The sequence below is a fragment of the Mercenaria mercenaria genome, chromosome 5 (genome assembly GCF_021730395.1).
Source record: "Mercenaria mercenaria strain notata chromosome 5, MADL_Memer_1, whole genome shotgun sequence".
NCBI lineage: Eukaryota > Metazoa > Mollusca > Bivalvia > Venerida > Veneridae > Mercenaria > Mercenaria mercenaria.
This window is the reverse complement of record NC_069365.1, coordinates 40,991,428-41,008,764: the sequence shown is the minus strand read 5'-3', so window position 1 is coordinate 41,008,764 and position 17,337 is coordinate 40,991,428. Positions and strand designations below refer to the sequence as shown.

The window sequence follows — 17,337 nt, the reverse complement described above, 5'->3', positions numbered from 1 at the left end:
CACATGGCCTCTAGAGAGGTAAAAAGATTTTAATAATTTTAGACCTACTGACCTTGTTTTTGACCGCAGTTGGCCCAGTTTCAAATCTGACCTAGATATCATCAAGATGAACATTCAGACCAACTTTCATATAGATCCCATGAAAAGTATGGCCTCTAGAGAGGTCACAAGGTTTTTATATTATTTGACCTACTGACCTAGTTTTTTAAGGCAAGTGACCCAGTTTCGAACCTGAATTAGATATCATCAAGGTGAACATTCTGACCAATTTTTATGGAGATCCATTTATAAGTATGGCTTCTAGAGAGGTCACAAGGTTTTTCTATTTTTAGACCTACTGACCTAGTTTTTGATCGCACATGACTCAGTTTCGAACTTGACCTAGATATCATCAAGATGAACATTCAGACCAATTTTCATACAGATCCTGTGAAAATTATGGCCTTTAGAGAGGTCACAAGGTTTTTCTATTATTTAACCTACTGACCTAGTTTTTGAAGGCATGTAACCCACTTTCGAACTTGACCTAGATATCATCAAGATGAACATTCAGACCAACTTTCATACAGATCCCATGAAAAATATGGCCTCTAGAGAGGTCACAAGGTTTTTCTATTATTTGAGCTACTGACCTAGTTTTTGATGGCACGTGACCCACTTTTGAATTTGACCTAGATATCATCAAGGTGAACATTCTGACCAATTTTCATGAAGACCTCATGAAATATATGGCCTCTAGAGAGGTCACAAGGTTTTTCTATTTTTAGACCTACTGACCTAGTTTTTGATGGCACGTGACCCACTTTCGAACCTGACCTAGATTTTTAACAAGATGATTATTCAGACCAATTTTCATACAGATCCCATGAAAAATATGGCCTTTAGAGAGGTCACAAGGTTTTTCTATTATTTGACCTACTGACCTAGTTTTTGATGGCACGTGATCCAGTTTCGAACTTGACCGAGATATCATCAAGGTGAACGTTCTGACCAATTTTCATGAAGATCTTGTGAAATATATGGCCTCTAGAGAGGTCACAAGGTTTTTCTAGGATCTACTGACCTAGTTTTTGAAGGCACGTGACCAAGTTTCCAACTTGACCTAGAAATCATCAAGGTGAACATTCTGACCAATTTTCATGAAGATCTTGTGAAATATATGGCCTCTAGAGAGGTCACAAGGTTTTTCTATTTTTAGACCTACTGACCTAGTTTTTGAGGGCACGTGACCCAGTTTCGAACTTGACCTAGATATCATCAAGATGAACATTCTGACCAACTTTCATTAAGATCCCATGAAAAATGTGACCTCTAGAGTGGTCACAAGCAAAAGTTTACGGACGGACGGACGGACACAGCGCGATCACAAAAGCTCACCTTGTCACTTTGTGACAGGTGAGCTAAAAACCTACCTTTTTCAATCTTGAGGAAAAAATTACAATATTTTGCTAATTTTAAACATAATGCCCATATATGGTAATTTTTTTTCACAAAAATGTGCAAGAAGAATTAGTTTTACATTTACAATTATCATAGCTAACAGTGGCAACTTTGCTAACTCTAAATTGAGTTTTTTTTAGGCAAATTGTTATGGTGTTACAATTTATCAACAATGAAAAGTATCGTTTACAATCCTATGGTGGACCATAAATTCATGATTCGTCAACATCATGATAAATCAGCATATCACTAGCATTTAAGTATATCCTACAGAACCGAGACTGAAGATTGGTCAAACAACATAAATTAGTTAAACTGTTTTACAGAGAGACTTTAATAACTAGCTTGTTCTCAGTAAGTTACTGACATTTTCAGCCGGGTTTACGAACGAGCTATTTTAATGTTTGTTACATCATTTGTCAATCATCAAGGTGCAGCTGAGCATTTGCCAAGCCAGCGGAATGAATCTGTGACCACTGGCAACCAAATGATAAGATAATCAGAGGCTCTTCCTGTCGTACAATCCCAAAGTAATTAGATATTCTTGTGTGTAAATTAATAAATTATAACTGTTTATGATGATTGATAGACATTAACTTCAGTGCAACATGCCACACAAGCTGCCATATATAACCTTGATGAGAATTTACTGTTTGTGAAAGCAAATTCAGTGTAAATATTTTTGCAGACAGATTTATTAGACCATGATAATGAACTGTAAACAGCAACAACACATCTCTTCCATCAAAATTACCACTAGAATAGCACCAAGATTAAGTGGAAAATAAACCTTCTTAATCAACCTTTCCTTAGAAATTCACCATAAATTTCTGAGATCCATGCAAAGAAGCCTTGTTCATTATATATATTTCAAGGGGCCATAAAAATTGCGCCAAAATAATTTCTTAGTACCTGATGAAATATTCTCATTTCTGGAAGAGACAATGCTCATTCCTACAAAATTTTATTTAAGTCTCTTTAGATTTCCATTTTGGAAAACAGAACAGGGTGAATAAAATGCACTACAACTCTGTCAATACAAAGAATGTGACTACAGGTCCAAAATCCTGACAAAACCAATGTGACGAAGTGTCATAATCCTGCCAAAACAAAAGACATGACAAGGGGCCAGACTCCTGCTTAAACAAATGAAGTGACAAAGGATCACAATCCTGCCAAAACAAGACAGGACAAGGGGCCACACTCCTGCCAAAATAAATGACATGACAAAGAGTCACATTCCTGTCAAAACAAATGAAGTGACCCTTTTGATATGACAAAGGGTCACAATCCTGCCAAAACAAATGAAGTGACAAGGGGCCACACTCCTGCCTGAACAAATGATGTGAAAAAGGGCCACAATCCTGCTAAAACAAAAGATGTGACAAAGGGCCACAATCCTGCCCAAACAAAAGATGTGACAAAAGGCCACAAACCTGCCAAAACCAATGATGAGACCAATGACCACAATCCTGCTAGCAAAAATAATATTACGAGTGACAAAAATCTTGCCAAGACCTATGTGACAAAGGGCCACAATCCATCCAAAACCAATGATGTGACAATGGGCTATAATCCTACCAAAACAAATCATGTAAAAAATACCAAGTGGATATAACCAAATAGTTACACTTTGGACTAGCGAATACCATGTGAACATTGTCCAATAAAAACAAAACAGAAATTGTAACAAATTGCAGACAAATCCAATATTTGTCTTGATGTATTGCAACGTAAGTACCTTTTGCACCATTATTTGGGCACACAAAAACAGAACAGCTACAATGTGAACAAAATTCAACAATTACCTTGTTAACAAACACAAACAGTTACAATGTGGACAAAATCAAATACTCACCTTGTTGACGAATATAAATAGTTACAACGAATACAAAATTCAACGAACAGCATGTTGACAAATACAATTAGTTACACTGTGGACAGACTCCTATAATTAACTTGTTGACAAATACAAATTGTTACAATGTGGACAAAATCCAACAGTTACCTGATAGTTACACTGTGGACAAAATAGTTACCTTGTGGAAAGGCTCAGGTGAATGCTGGAAGCTCAGTAACATGTGACAGATGATGTTTAATCCAGGTTCTCTAACTGGGGCAAACTGTAACTTCTCAAATATCTGAAATATTCAAATGATTTAGTTTTAACCCTTATCATGCTGGACACGATTGATTCTGCCTTTGCGACCAGTGTAGACCAAGATCAGCCTGCACATCCATGCAGTCTGATCATGGTCCACACTGTTCGCTATTCAGTCAGTAAATTTTCAGTAAACACCCCTTCAAATGATAAATGGTACTGCCAAAATTGGAAGATGGACCAGTCCATTATAGATATTTAGAGTGTATATCAAAATCCCCTTGATCAAAATCCCCTCCACTGAAAAATGACTGGGTGTTACAAAATCCCCTTCGCACATTTGCAGGGGGTATCATAATCCCCTCTGTGATTAACATTATAGATATATAGATATGAGTGCTCCAAATTATATTATGTTTGCTAAAGGCATTGTATTTACTTGCTTTATGCAATGGACTTTTAAGTTGTATATAGTTGTATTTGAACTTGATGAAATAAGTAAAAATCACAGAGGGGATTATGATACCCCAAGCAAAAGTATGAAGGGGATTTTGTAACACCCTGTCATTTTTCAGTGTAGGGGATTTTGATCAAGGGGATTTTGATTGTCTCCCGATATTTAGCATGGTAAGGGTTAAAGTATAATCTTAATATACAGGGAAGGCTTTTATGTTTAAAATGTATCTACATCGCATGCTGGTACACCTAATCATATTTTCACAAATGTTACAGAAATTTTGCTCATAAAAGCAAGAAAAAAGAAACAACTAAATGATAAATTCTAATATAAAAACTCAAGGTAAAACTGAATATATTGAATCCTTTTGTAGAGGCAAAAAACTTGTCTTCAATCACTGCATTTTAATGTTTGACACACAGACCCAGTTTTCATTTATGTTTGCATGCATTCTGCACACTGGAGGGAGTATACCCTGGCTAATGATGATAAAGTGACAAAACTTTATCAAAATTTAACCAAACACTTTTGAAATCTTTTATTTTTTTCTGCTTGCTAAGACAATATTTTTCTGTCTGTCAAACAAATTTAATAAAAATACTTAAAAGCTAATATCATTTGACTGCTTTCATGTGCAAACTAAAAGATTTCATGATAAATCAAACTAGAGCTATCACTAAAGGTGATGAATGTACCCCCCGCATGCACTGACACAGTACATTGCAATTTGACGCACACAAGATTGCATAATTATGTGGACTGTATATATATAGACTGTATGTATACAGTATAGTAACAAAAAACAAAGTCCCATAACTATGCAGAATATTTATCTAAAAGAATGTAACATGCACCATGCACAACTAGGGTTGTTACTGATCACTTGTGTGAAGTTTCATTAAATTGTGTGCAAGGGTTTGGTAGATTAGGCACGCACAAGATTGCATATGCAGACTGTACATAGTATGTTAACAAGAAACAAAGTCCCATAACTCTGCAATTTTTGTCACTGAAAGAACCTAACATGCCCCATGCACAACTACTGTTGTTACTGATCACTTGTGTGAAGTTTCATTAAATTGTGTCAAGGGGATGAGGAGAGATGGTGCGCACAAGATTGTGTCTATGTATATAGTATAGTAACAAAAAAACAAAGTCCCATAACTCTGCAAATTTTTTTTTTAAAAGAACTTAACATGCCCCATGCACAACTACTGTTGGTACTGATCACTTGTGTGAAGTTTCATTAAATTGTGTCAAGGGGATAAGGAGAGATGGTGTGCACAAGATTGCATCTACGGACAGACAGACGGACAGACAGACAACCTGAAACCAGTATACCCCCCCTTACAACTTTGATGTCGGGGGTACAAATATGCGCAATTCAACATCTCATGCATATAAAATATTAAGGTTTTGAGTGTTTTTTTTTCCTTGTAAAATTACATTTCTTAATAAGATTAGTTTGTAAATCAATCAAAATACCAGAAAATACATTTCTAAATTAGATTATTTTGTAAATCAATCAAAATACCAGAATAAAGACATAAACTGAATCAACTTTCTTCCTAACTAGAGTTATCATCAAAAGTGATCAGTACCGCCACAATACCACTTTGCACGGCAAAATAAAGACATTATTTTTGCAATAAAGGAGCTAAAAGCAATTCCTCATCTGATCCTTACAGATATATGTCACAAATGTCCTCACTATGAGTACCGATCATGTGTATAAAGTTTCATTGGAATACTTTTCAAAAGTGTGGAAGAATTAAAAATTGTCTGCAAATTTTTGCTTTACTTCTAATTGACTCTTATAAACCCACCACTAATTATCTTTAATTCTTCACAACTACTGACTTGTTTGCCTTAAAAAGGTGACAACTTCCCCACATGAACCAGAGGTGGAGGACAAAACACCTTACATGTACTGCCTTTGGTTGATAATCACAGAGAACATACTGCCCTTTCCCCAGATTTGAACCACTGATCTGACAGGAGGTCTAGAGCTCTTCCCAGTGTGCTAGACAAGCGACACTGCTTTAAGATTATTTAAAAGATTGAGATAGCTGAAATTTCTCTTTAAAAATAAATATCATCAGATCAAAAAAACCTCCAATGCAAACACTGCAGCAATAAATAATGTACTAAAAATAATACCAAAAAAAAATGTGCATTCTTTTTAAGAAGTAATAAGAAAAGTGCATTTTATTATCAGCAAACTAATAAATTTTGTAATCAAAGGACATTATATGCAAGATCAATGACTGGTTATAGTAAAAATAGCAATGTTTATGAAAATGTCAATCATTTATTGGGGTTATAAGAAAACTGCATATATCATATTAGGGCTAAAAGGTTAACTTTCGTATCATGTTCATTATCGGTGATAACATTTTTCATATCAATTTTATCTGCATCGCTAACAGTCACTCCCATTCAAAGAAGTACAATGTTTATTTCAGCTTAAAATTATTTTTACGACTACGTCGAAACTGTTCATCCAGTCGTGCAACCACACTTTATTAACCCTAATCAAAAGGCGAACAGATGTATAATAGTCGATATAAGTGATAAAAAATATACGTAGGTGAAATTTAATGTCGGCTTTTTTCATTTTCTCATACTTGCATGATTATAATTATGATAAATCATATTTTACATTTGAAAGGAATTTATGAGGGCTAAATATCTTAAAGTCACTTCATGGAAGAAGAAACTTGTTAAAAGTAATATTCCCCTGTATTTACATGTATGTCCCAGTGATAACCTATTAACTTATATTCTACGTAATCATCTCACGTTCTGGTAAACGTCTTGATATTTGTATTATAACAATTAACATTACTGCATTACCATAGCAATGCCACAGATAACTAAAGTATCAGTACTATTAGGTCATTTAAATTTTCACTACCATTTGATGCTTTTTACACTATCCATATTCTATGTCAGTATTTAAACTATTTGCCATGTTTTTTTCTCTCCAAAATTCTGTCTGTAACCCTGTGGGTAACACAAAACAGTAATTTTTTATAACTGAGACAAAATAGTAAACTTATCAAGATTAATGAAATAGTAAACTTTCAAGATTATGTTTTGTACAGGTAAAGGAAAAGTGCCAATCTCTTTGGAACAGGTCACCTATTGTGACTTACGACACATATTTGCCTTGTACTACCATTAGTCTACCACCCAAACACTTTCTTTTAATTGCAGGCACCAACACTTTCATTAGCACTTTAAGAATGCTACCTTTCCATGATACTGGCATAACTTCAACAAAGGTCTCTTGGAAGCTTAAATTATGTTTCAAAACGTGATTTTGATACAGAAGCCAAAATAAATACGACTCAAAACTCCCTTATTTATAAATATCTGACTCCCCAATGATCAGTGTAGCAACAAAACAAATTACCATATTACTACTGAAGTTTAAATACCTGATCTGCTTTGTTCTCTGTGACTGTGATCAGGATGCTGTACTTCTGAACAGAAGCAAGACCTTTGAGGAAGGCTATGACCCAATGGTCAACGAAACGTGCTGTCGGCCACTGTAACCAGTCAATAATCCGCTGTATAGCCGTAACCATGCTATTGTTGTCGATACTCGAGTCTGATATAACGTTCTTTACAACTGTGCCAATCATTTCCACGGGTAGGTACTGAACCAGGGAACCGAGACATACGGATGGTTCCACATCACAGGGAGATGATATTATTCTGAATATCTCCTTTAAACAGCCTAGAACCACCTGTGAATCAGAGGAGCTCCAGATCTGTGACAATAGGGAAGCAACTGTGTTGGCACTTTTGATGTAGACTACTAAACCACTCTCCACTTCTGGAGGGCTACATAAACTAAGGGAGAGAATCAAGTTTGTACAAAAATGCAAAGTCAAGTCCCCTTTTGGCACACACTCCTTGAATTCTAGCAGGAATTCTGCAAAGTTTGTCAAGCACTCAATGTACGGGTGTTCTTTCACATAGCTCACAGCTTTCGCCTCTATCACAGTACAATGTTGTCTAAACATCGACGTCCTCTGCAAAAGTTTCATGCTTTCTGTTAACAGAATACCAACATTCCCACTATTTCTATATTTCTTTGACAAAATGGTTAGCAAGTAATCTTTATTAAAGAATTCTTCAAAAGTAACAAGATTATGCCGCGCCCATGATTTATAAATCTCTAACCCATAGTCACACTGCAGATCAGAGTCTCCTTCCAGAAACCATTTAACTGTGAGTTCAAGTACCGACTGAACCGTCCCCGATGACTGGGAACTTGATCCCTTCTCAGCTATCTTGATAAGCAAGTCCCTCTTGATATTGTAGGGGTGGTTTGAAGAGAGAATGCCCTTCAATATAACATCCATCCTCTCGGTTTTCACCTTCCCCTTGCCAACCTGAAATGAAAACAAAAGTGATAAAGATGAACTTTTTGTGTGTTTTTGTTGATTTTAATGTCACACTGACACAGTTAAAGGTCAAATATGGCGACTTTCCAGCTTATGATCATGGAGGAAGACCCCAGATGCACCTCCAGGCATCATTTCATCCCAGGCGGGCACCCGGGTAGAACCGCTAGCCTTCTGTAAGCCAGTTGGATGGCTTTCCTGCATGAAAAATTCTATGCCCCAAGTGAGATTCGAACACACATCCGTGAGGGGCAAGTGATTTGAAGTCAGTGAACTTAACCACTCTGCCATGGAGGCCTCAATAATATTGAATAACGATAATCAAGATAATGATGTTTATAATTATATTGAATGAAGATGGGGGTATGATTTTCAATAAGAGTTTGGAAAAGTCTTAAAATACTGAAGTACTGTGAAATTCATTTAAAATTGTGGGTATATAATTTCGTGATTTTTGCTGAATCTGCTATCTCACCGGAACATGAACTCACTGACTTAAACATTTAAGGATAAAACAGACTGTAATTCTATTTGAAATTTTGGATCAACAAAAAGGGGTTTCCTTCTCACAGTAATCAAAGACGTTCTAAAGAATGAAATGACATTGACCTGATGCACTGCAAGATCTCCTCGGTAAGGTACACCTTGGTGATGGACTGATGTTATCAATAATACTTCATTCCCCTCGTGAAATCACTTAGAAGCAATATGCATTTCAATTAAAACATTTTCTGACAGATAGAAAATAAAAAAAACCAAGTAATTCTGTTGACAGGTTTATCTATATTTGGGATCAATTCATGAAAAATGTATCTCACTCAGACTGCAACCCTCTTATAACACCGCCATATAACCGAGTAAGATGTTACAGATATTATGAAATCACTAAAATATGCAGGGGACAACAGTTACTGTATGTGGCATTTTAGTTATATTATTTTAACACACAAAATCAAATCCCAGCAAATAATTTTCTATATATTTATTTAAAATTGATGTCAATGAATTTAGGTACATACAAAAAAGGTCATTTTTTCTGAAACCAAGAATTAAATGATCCCACAGGACAACAAGGCAACCAGTGATAATTCAGTAGCTTGTTGTAACAAGAAAACTTTCCTAAATCACTGCAAACATTTTTCATTGATCTTATCTGGGATAATAAAATTCAGGGTCACATTCTTACAGCTTTTGCACCTAAAATAACCTAGATTACCATCAATAACAGATCAGACTGACAATATAACTTGCAATAACACTTTGACCTCTCTTGTACAAAAGTTGAAGATGACATTCTTAACGATTCTGACTGAATAGGCAAAACTTAGCAACTGGAGAATTCATTAAGTGAAACAAAAATACTGGCCTTAATGTCATATTTCTTTAAAACCTTAGAACATTTTTGCATATAATTCCAGAGTAAGGAATGTTTATCTGCTAGCGGTTTAGCACCATTTTTCAACAGTATATCAGTTATGTAACAGGGGGCATTTACCTAACCAGTGTTCCTGGATGCTGTACCAGTATTTAACCTGTTCTCCATCATCAACAGTAAGAGCTTCTCTACAAGAATCAGGTGGAGTTCAAATGATACCAGATATGCATTTTTCAAAATTGTCAATGAGAACAGATATCAAACTCACAGTCCAGAGATCTTAGTCTCTTACAATTACTACTGAGCTAAAAGGATGGGCTTAGTAACCTAAGAAAAAACAAAATGAACTGTACAAACATTTTCTACTTATTAAATAAACTGAAAAGTTATTTTCTTACCTCTTAAAAACACTATGATGTTCAACATGACTATTATAACTTCAGCTGATTGCGGTTAATGCAATGCAAGTTTAGGGAGTTATTACCTTAATGCACTAGCTTTTTCAAACTGACCTAAATTTGTAAATGAAAATTAAATTCTTGCCTACATTTAAATAGTTTTGTCAAAAACATACAAAGTATTTACATTTCATTTATCTGTTAAATCTACCCATCCACGTTCTATATACGTGGTATCAACGGTTCAAGGTTTTTACATATCTTATAACTCCCAGTGACAGTCTCGCTTCCACACTCTAATAACCACCTAAAATAATTATACCGGATAAGTAGATCTTTAATTGAAGTGTTTTCAAACTTTAAAAGGGTGAGAAAAAAAAACCACTTTCAAAACAGCGACACCCTAAAATTACTTTAAGCAGACAGTAATAATACCAGTATGTATAAACAGCTTGGTTAATTGAACGCCCAGGACATGCGTTGAATCTTTAATCAACTTTTGCAATGATGACTTCAATTTTTCTCAAGTATACAGATGCTGAGTTTGCATTTTGTTTTAAGATTAACTACTTTAGAGGTAGATAATATATGCATACTTTTAATAAGACATCAAATATTACAGTTCTTCTAGGTCAAATGTAGAAAAAGCTTCTCACTAGGGGCATGGCCTGATGATACTCAATTAATTCTTGTAGACAAGGTATACAAATATATGCAGACATTTTTTGCTGAATATACAGAATACAGTTTCATTCACATACTTCATTTGTGTATCTTCCAATTATTTTTTTACCCTATCAGCACTTCTAATCACCCAGATTCAATGACCCAGTCACTGCTGATATCCTGACTAGTTTTCATACTTAAATAAGTACTGCTTCCAGCAGTATCTGCCTAGACTGGATGATGGGAAGGTAAACATGACAACTGCTGTGGACTGGAAATAACTTGTTCCATCCATTGAAGTAGGGGACTTTCTTTGACTACCATTGAATGTTAACTTTTTTCTCACTAAATTTTTACCTCAGGCTCTTTTCAAACATTCTCCATCTACAATTTTCCCTAGATTCTTTCTACATTCACTCAATCATTTATCACTTTATTTCTTTGGCCTTCTACCATTCTTCTCCATGCTTAATGTCCCCTTCTTTTCCATTTCCTCTTGCTATGAAATCTCACACTATCTGACATATCTCTCACTTCCCTTGTTTCTTTTGGCTTAAAAAAAATATTTTGCCTTCTACCTATCCCCTCTTGTTCCATTTTGCTCTTTCTTTTCCATTTTGCCCAATGTTGTTCCATTTTACCCCTCCTTTTCAATAAATTTCAAGCCTTCTTTTCTAAGAATTTGCATTTCTTCCTTGACATTTTCCTCTGTCATTACCTCATGCATTTAAATGTTTAAAAAATCTCTGCAGTTACAAATTTCTCCTTATAATTAATAATATCATGCCATTCAAGAGATAACAAGGGGGCATGTAAAATATTTTTAAATACCTCACAGGCATGATTGTATAGATTTTAGATCGAAAATATGCACTGTTATCTGATATGGTTTCAACAATTACATATTAATTTTACTTCAAGTATTGGACGCACGCTTTCAACTGTCCTGAAAATTATGACAAATAGATATCAAGTATTAGTATAGTAAACTTCTTTAAAGTCAACATCTTTCAAAACTATAATAGGTACAAGACAATATAGATTCGATATTCATGATTGCGAAAAAACTGTTTAAGTACATTGTACACCCACTGTTAAGAATTCAAACATGTTTCTTAAAGTAAAGAAAGATAAGAGAGAAATGCCTCCATCTTTTAAATATATAAATAAAAATCAAAAGTGAATTAAATTTAAACGTATTTTCTTTGCTAGTGAGAATAAAACAAAAAGACGTTTTTTTTCACACTATACGAAAAAAATATCAATTGAAATATAAAGTTGTAATTTTTGATATTTCAAAGATGCTGCTCACAGCATACATGTATCTGGAGGCATGTCCCCTTTTAAGATGGTCAAAAACTACTATCAGAAAATCTAAACGACGCGTTCAGTTAAAGTACAGAAAAAACATTAAAATCAATTAATGTCACTGAACACCCTGATCCCTGAAACCCTTTTGAAAATGACAATGAAACATAATGGATTTGTTCTATTTAACACCATTTCGGAAAATGAAGTTCAGCCTGATAACCTGATGACACTCATGATTTGACGATATCACACAAACCGCATTCCTCAGGCATCTTAGCCGACCAAGTGACCTTCGGAATGGTAGTTTCACTGGTTATATTGATAACACTTCTTTCATTTATTTTACAATCAAACTGGACATTTCATTACCTAGTTCTCACCAAACTGACAATTAGACCATAAAACTTCACATTTTTTCTCTTCTTTTTGTAATTTTAAAAAGGAAAACCACTAACTTTAACCACAACAATATTTAACAAGTTGAAAAACAAATAAAATGTATGTTTCAGGGATGTCAACAAGCATTTTTAAGTATGTCTATGTTGAAACAGATGTAATTGTATAAAACTTTTGCTCATTTGGCAAAAAATAAATGAAAAGATAAGATGTTCTGGTCCAATGCCTTCAATTGTTTGTGGACTGGCTTTAAACATTTATTTTCATCAGTTAAACAATTTCAGATATGCATTATGTACAGTGTTCCATTTGGACCATCGAGATTCTTATTCCTGAACCCCATATCTCGAAAGCCGAAATCATAAAACTATGATGATTAAAGTCAAAATCACAATGGTGAAAGTTGAAATCACGATGGCAAAAACACGAAATAACAATGGCACAAAACCATGATGATGAAAACACAGTATCATTTCGTATTTTCATCATCATGGTTTCCTGTTTTCATCATTGTGGTTTCGACTTTCACCATCAAACTTTCGACTTTCATCATAGTAGTTTCGATTTTCACCATCATGGTTTCTACTTTCATCAAGATGCTTTCTACTTTAATATTGTGCTACCATCAAAAGTTGAAACCAACATGATGATAGTCGAAACTATGATGATAAAAATCAAAAGCATGATGATGAAAACGCGAAACCATGATGGTGAAAACGCGAAACAATATTGCATTTCATCATTGTGGTTTTTGTGATGTAGACTTCACCATCTTAGTTTCGAGTTTTCACCATCATGACTTCAACTTTCACCATCATGTTTTCGACTTTTATCAGTGTAGCTTCGTGACTTTGTCTTTCGAGATACAGGGTTCAGAAATAAAAAATATTGATGGTCCAAACGAAACACCGTAATCATGGCAGTCAATGTCAATCAAACATCTTCTGGATTCTTTATCAGTACCTATCTGTTTCCTGCATGTAAATGGCAACTCCTACATTATTACGACTCGAAAAACTCAGAGAACAAATAACTCAAAACACACTGTCTGCTACATTGCCTTCTTATAAACCTTTGCAGAGAACACAAGCTACACCCAGGGATCAAACTAACTACATTTTGTGCTCTACCTTCTGAGCTTATCAGGCTGTATATTGAAACTACCCCTGCGAAATGCATTTCTTGAAATCATGAACACTTCAAACAATTAAAGAACTGTTCATGAACTAACCTTCAACAGTTCTTAATTTGTGTTCATGAATTTTTGGACATGAACAGTCCTTAAAATGTGTTCATGAACAGTTCATGAACTATTAAAGAATCACACAGAGTTCTTGAATTGTCCATGATAAAAGGTTAAAGGAACAATCATGATGTTATTTTCTTGAATCTTTCAATCACTACTCATGACAGGTAGTTCATGAACTAATGAAGAATCATGTTCATGAACGATTCACTGCTAGTTTGTGAAGATAAAATGGTACAACAAAAACATATAGCAAGAAGTTCATGAACTATTCATGTTCAACAAAATATCAAGAACTATTCATGAAGTGAATAGTTCATGAACTGTTCATGTAAATTAGTTCTTGAAGTCATCTTTCACTTTTCATGCACTGCTCATGAACACGATATTTAAGAATGTTTCAAGAATTTGTGTCATTTTATCTTCATGAACAATTCATGAAATATGCATGCACTGTTCATGAACAGTAACGTTTCATTTCGCAGGGGAACATATCTCAACTGTCATATAGCGCTGAAACAGAAAACTACCTAAACTACTAACTTGTTCTTAAAATTTTCTGAGATTAGACAGTTTTCCATTCTGCACTTGGTACCAGTACATTATGAAGCAAGCAGTTTCAGTTTTGTGAGCTTTAAAGAGACAGGCTTCCAGTTATATGTCAATTTTTCTTGATATTATAATAAAGGTTCCGATTGTAAATAGATAATGACAGCGCCCTCAAATATTTGAACCCCTAATATACAAAAGCTTAAGCAAAAATTTCTAAGTTGAAAAAGGGGCATAATTTTGACAACATCCTATTTGCCATTGACCACTATATCTCCTTTGATAACCCACACTGCAAAAATATATGAAAATGTGAATCTGACTCATTAACAAAAGGGGATGTTTTCTCATTAAAAATGTTTACTATGTGGTCCTACAAAAATATAGGATGAAGAAACCATTACATCCATTATTTTAAGGGGAATGTCACTAATTTTATGTCAAATGACATGAAAAGAAAAAGCATTTCTAGGCTGTATTTCTTTACAAATCACTGGAGTAGTCAGAAAATTCTGCAGAAATATATCAGAAGTGCATATCATGAGTAAAAATATACAGAATTCTTCAGTAAAACATTAGTATAATAAAACTTACACTTACAAACTTTTCGGAAACAAGTTTACTGAGACTTTTTTCAATGTAATCTTTGCTTGCAATCGCACTCAGTTTTTTACCAAATGAACTGATCATGGAGATCATGTTTTCAAAACTCGGTTCTGTCTCTTTCAGGGTAGGGTGACTGATAAGCATAGAGTCTATTTTTACCTGCTTTCGTTTATGCTTTTTATTCTTTACAAACATATAGTTCTGCAGTTTTAAAATCTACGTACATCTAGATTTCTAGATGTACGTCCCTTTAGCAAAATAACAAAAAAAAAAAAAGTTTTGCATTTCCACTGTGATCAGCTTTTATAAAAATTCCAAATTCAGGAATCTCTTGTCTACAGTAGCTATTAACCTTTTCATAGCCTGCTGGCAGCAATCGGTTTTGCTTTTGCGACCAGTGCAGACCACGGTTAACTATCTGGATTATAACATGAATATTTGAAAGACACATCTAATTGATCAAATACCATATATAGCAATTTGTGGTTTTTAGGGGAACTTGTAAGTATGAGTGTATAACAATAAAGAGTCCTACTAAAACACAATTACCATACTGCTGTGTACCTACTTGCTCATTTTTTATCTGATTAATTATTAATAAAGGCAAACAAACTTCCTTAATTGGTAAATCTTGTTCAATCCAGTTTGATGTAAAGAAAATAATTTGTCAATCCTATTATTTTAACCTTTAACACTATCAATCTATTCATTTCGAGCATAAGATGTGACAGAGAAAATCTAAAACTGAAAGAGCAACATAAAAATTGAAAGTTTATGAAATAAATCTTACCACACATTTAAAATCTGCTTAAAATTCACCGCCCACACAAAAATTGATATGATTTAAATAATTTTAAAATTCAGGTATACTCATGACAAGAATTTACAAATTGCTATTTTCATGTGTTATAAAAGTCTCGCTTGTCTATCTCAAAGCCTGAGTATACAGCTTTCAACAAACAGGGTGTATATAGCTTAGTCTTGAAACTTGTTTGCAATTCACCTAAGTACAGGGAACCAGATTCAAAATAGAGCATAGATATGATTGGTTGTAGCTTAGTCTTATATCAACTTGCTTAAAAGCTTGTTTGCAATTCACCAAAGTAAAGGGAACCAGATTCAAAACAAGAGCACCGCCTTGCGGGTGCAGACGCTCATCTGATATTTTTGTCTCTGTATAAAAGAATTACTGTCCTGCTCATGATTTTCTAAGTCCAAAAGGGGCCATAATTCTTGCAAAAAGCAATGTAGAGTTATGGAACTTGCTGTGCAGAGTCAGCTTTTAATGGTGAATAACTGATCCAAGTTTCAAAGCAATAGCTTTGACTGTAAAGGAGCAAAGTTGACCTAAACACAAAACTTAACCAAGATATCTGATATTTTCTAAGTCCAAAAGGGGCCATAATTCTTGCAAAAAAGCTGGATGGAGTTATGTTTCTAGCTGTACAGTCAGCTTTTGATGGTGAACAAGTGTTGCAAGTTTTCAAGCAATAGCTTTGATAGTCTAGGAGAAAAACTGACCTAAACACAAAACTTAACCAAGAAATCTGATTTCCTAAGTCCAAAAGGGGCCATAATTCTTGCAAAAAGCAAGATGGAGTTATGTTTCTTGCTGTACAGGGTCAGCTTTTGATGGTGAACATGTGTTGCAAGTTTCAAACCAATAGCTTTGATAGTTTAGGAGAAAAGTTGAACTAAACATAAAACTTAACCAAGAAATCTGATATTTTCTAAGTCCAAAAGGAGCCATAATTCTTGCAAAAAGCAAAATGGAGTTATGTATCTTGCTGTACAGAGTCGGCTATTGATGGTAAACAAGTGTTGAAAGTTTCAAAGCAATAGCTTTGATAGTTTAGGAGAAAAGCTGACCCAAACATAAAACTTAACCAGGCAACGCCGACTGTAGTTGAACTAATCCAATGCATACAGTTTCTTTAATATTGTGAAGGACAAACTGCGCCGATGTGGCACCAATCAAATGATGACAATAACTCACCATTTTTTTTCCCAAAAATCAGATGAGCTAATAAATCACCCGACTGATTGTAGCTTAGTCCTGTATCAACTTGCTTGAAGCTTGTTTGCAATTCACCAAAGTACAGGGAACCAGATTCAAAATAAATCACTTGATTGATTGTAGCTTAGTCCTGTATCAACTTGCTTGAAGCTTGTTTGCAATTCACCAAAATACAGAGAACCAGACTGAAAACTAGAGCTATCACTAAAGGTGATGAATGTACCCCCTGCATGCACTGACACAGTACATTGCAATTTGATGCACACAAGATTGCATAATTATGTGGACTGTATGTATATAGACTGTATGTATACAGTAATGTAACAAAAAACAAAGTCCCATAACTATGCAGAATAT

General features: G+C 34.5%; 1 protein-coding gene across 4 annotated transcripts in view; it reads right to left on the bottom strand.

Moving 5' to 3' along the window:
- The window catches only part of LOC123558337 (ubiquitin carboxyl-terminal hydrolase 38-like), a 51,103-nt gene that overhangs the window by 10,728 nt on the left and 23,038 nt on the right, over positions 1 to 17,337 (bottom strand). For 3 of the 4 annotated variants that reach the window (XM_053543293.1, XM_053543295.1, XM_053543292.1), the window contains 2 exons: positions 7,442 to 8,404; positions 3,480 to 3,581 (listed from right to left, as the gene is read on the bottom strand). In XM_053543293.1, coding sequence (XP_053399268.1) covers positions 3,480 to 3,581; positions 7,442 to 8,374 — 1,035 coding nt within the window. In that variant the 5' untranslated portion in view covers positions 8,375 to 8,404. Of the gene's footprint in view, positions 1 to 3,479; positions 3,582 to 7,441; positions 8,405 to 10,189; positions 10,304 to 17,337 lie in introns of all 4 variants that reach the window. The other variant, XM_053543294.1, reaches the window with a different exon arrangement.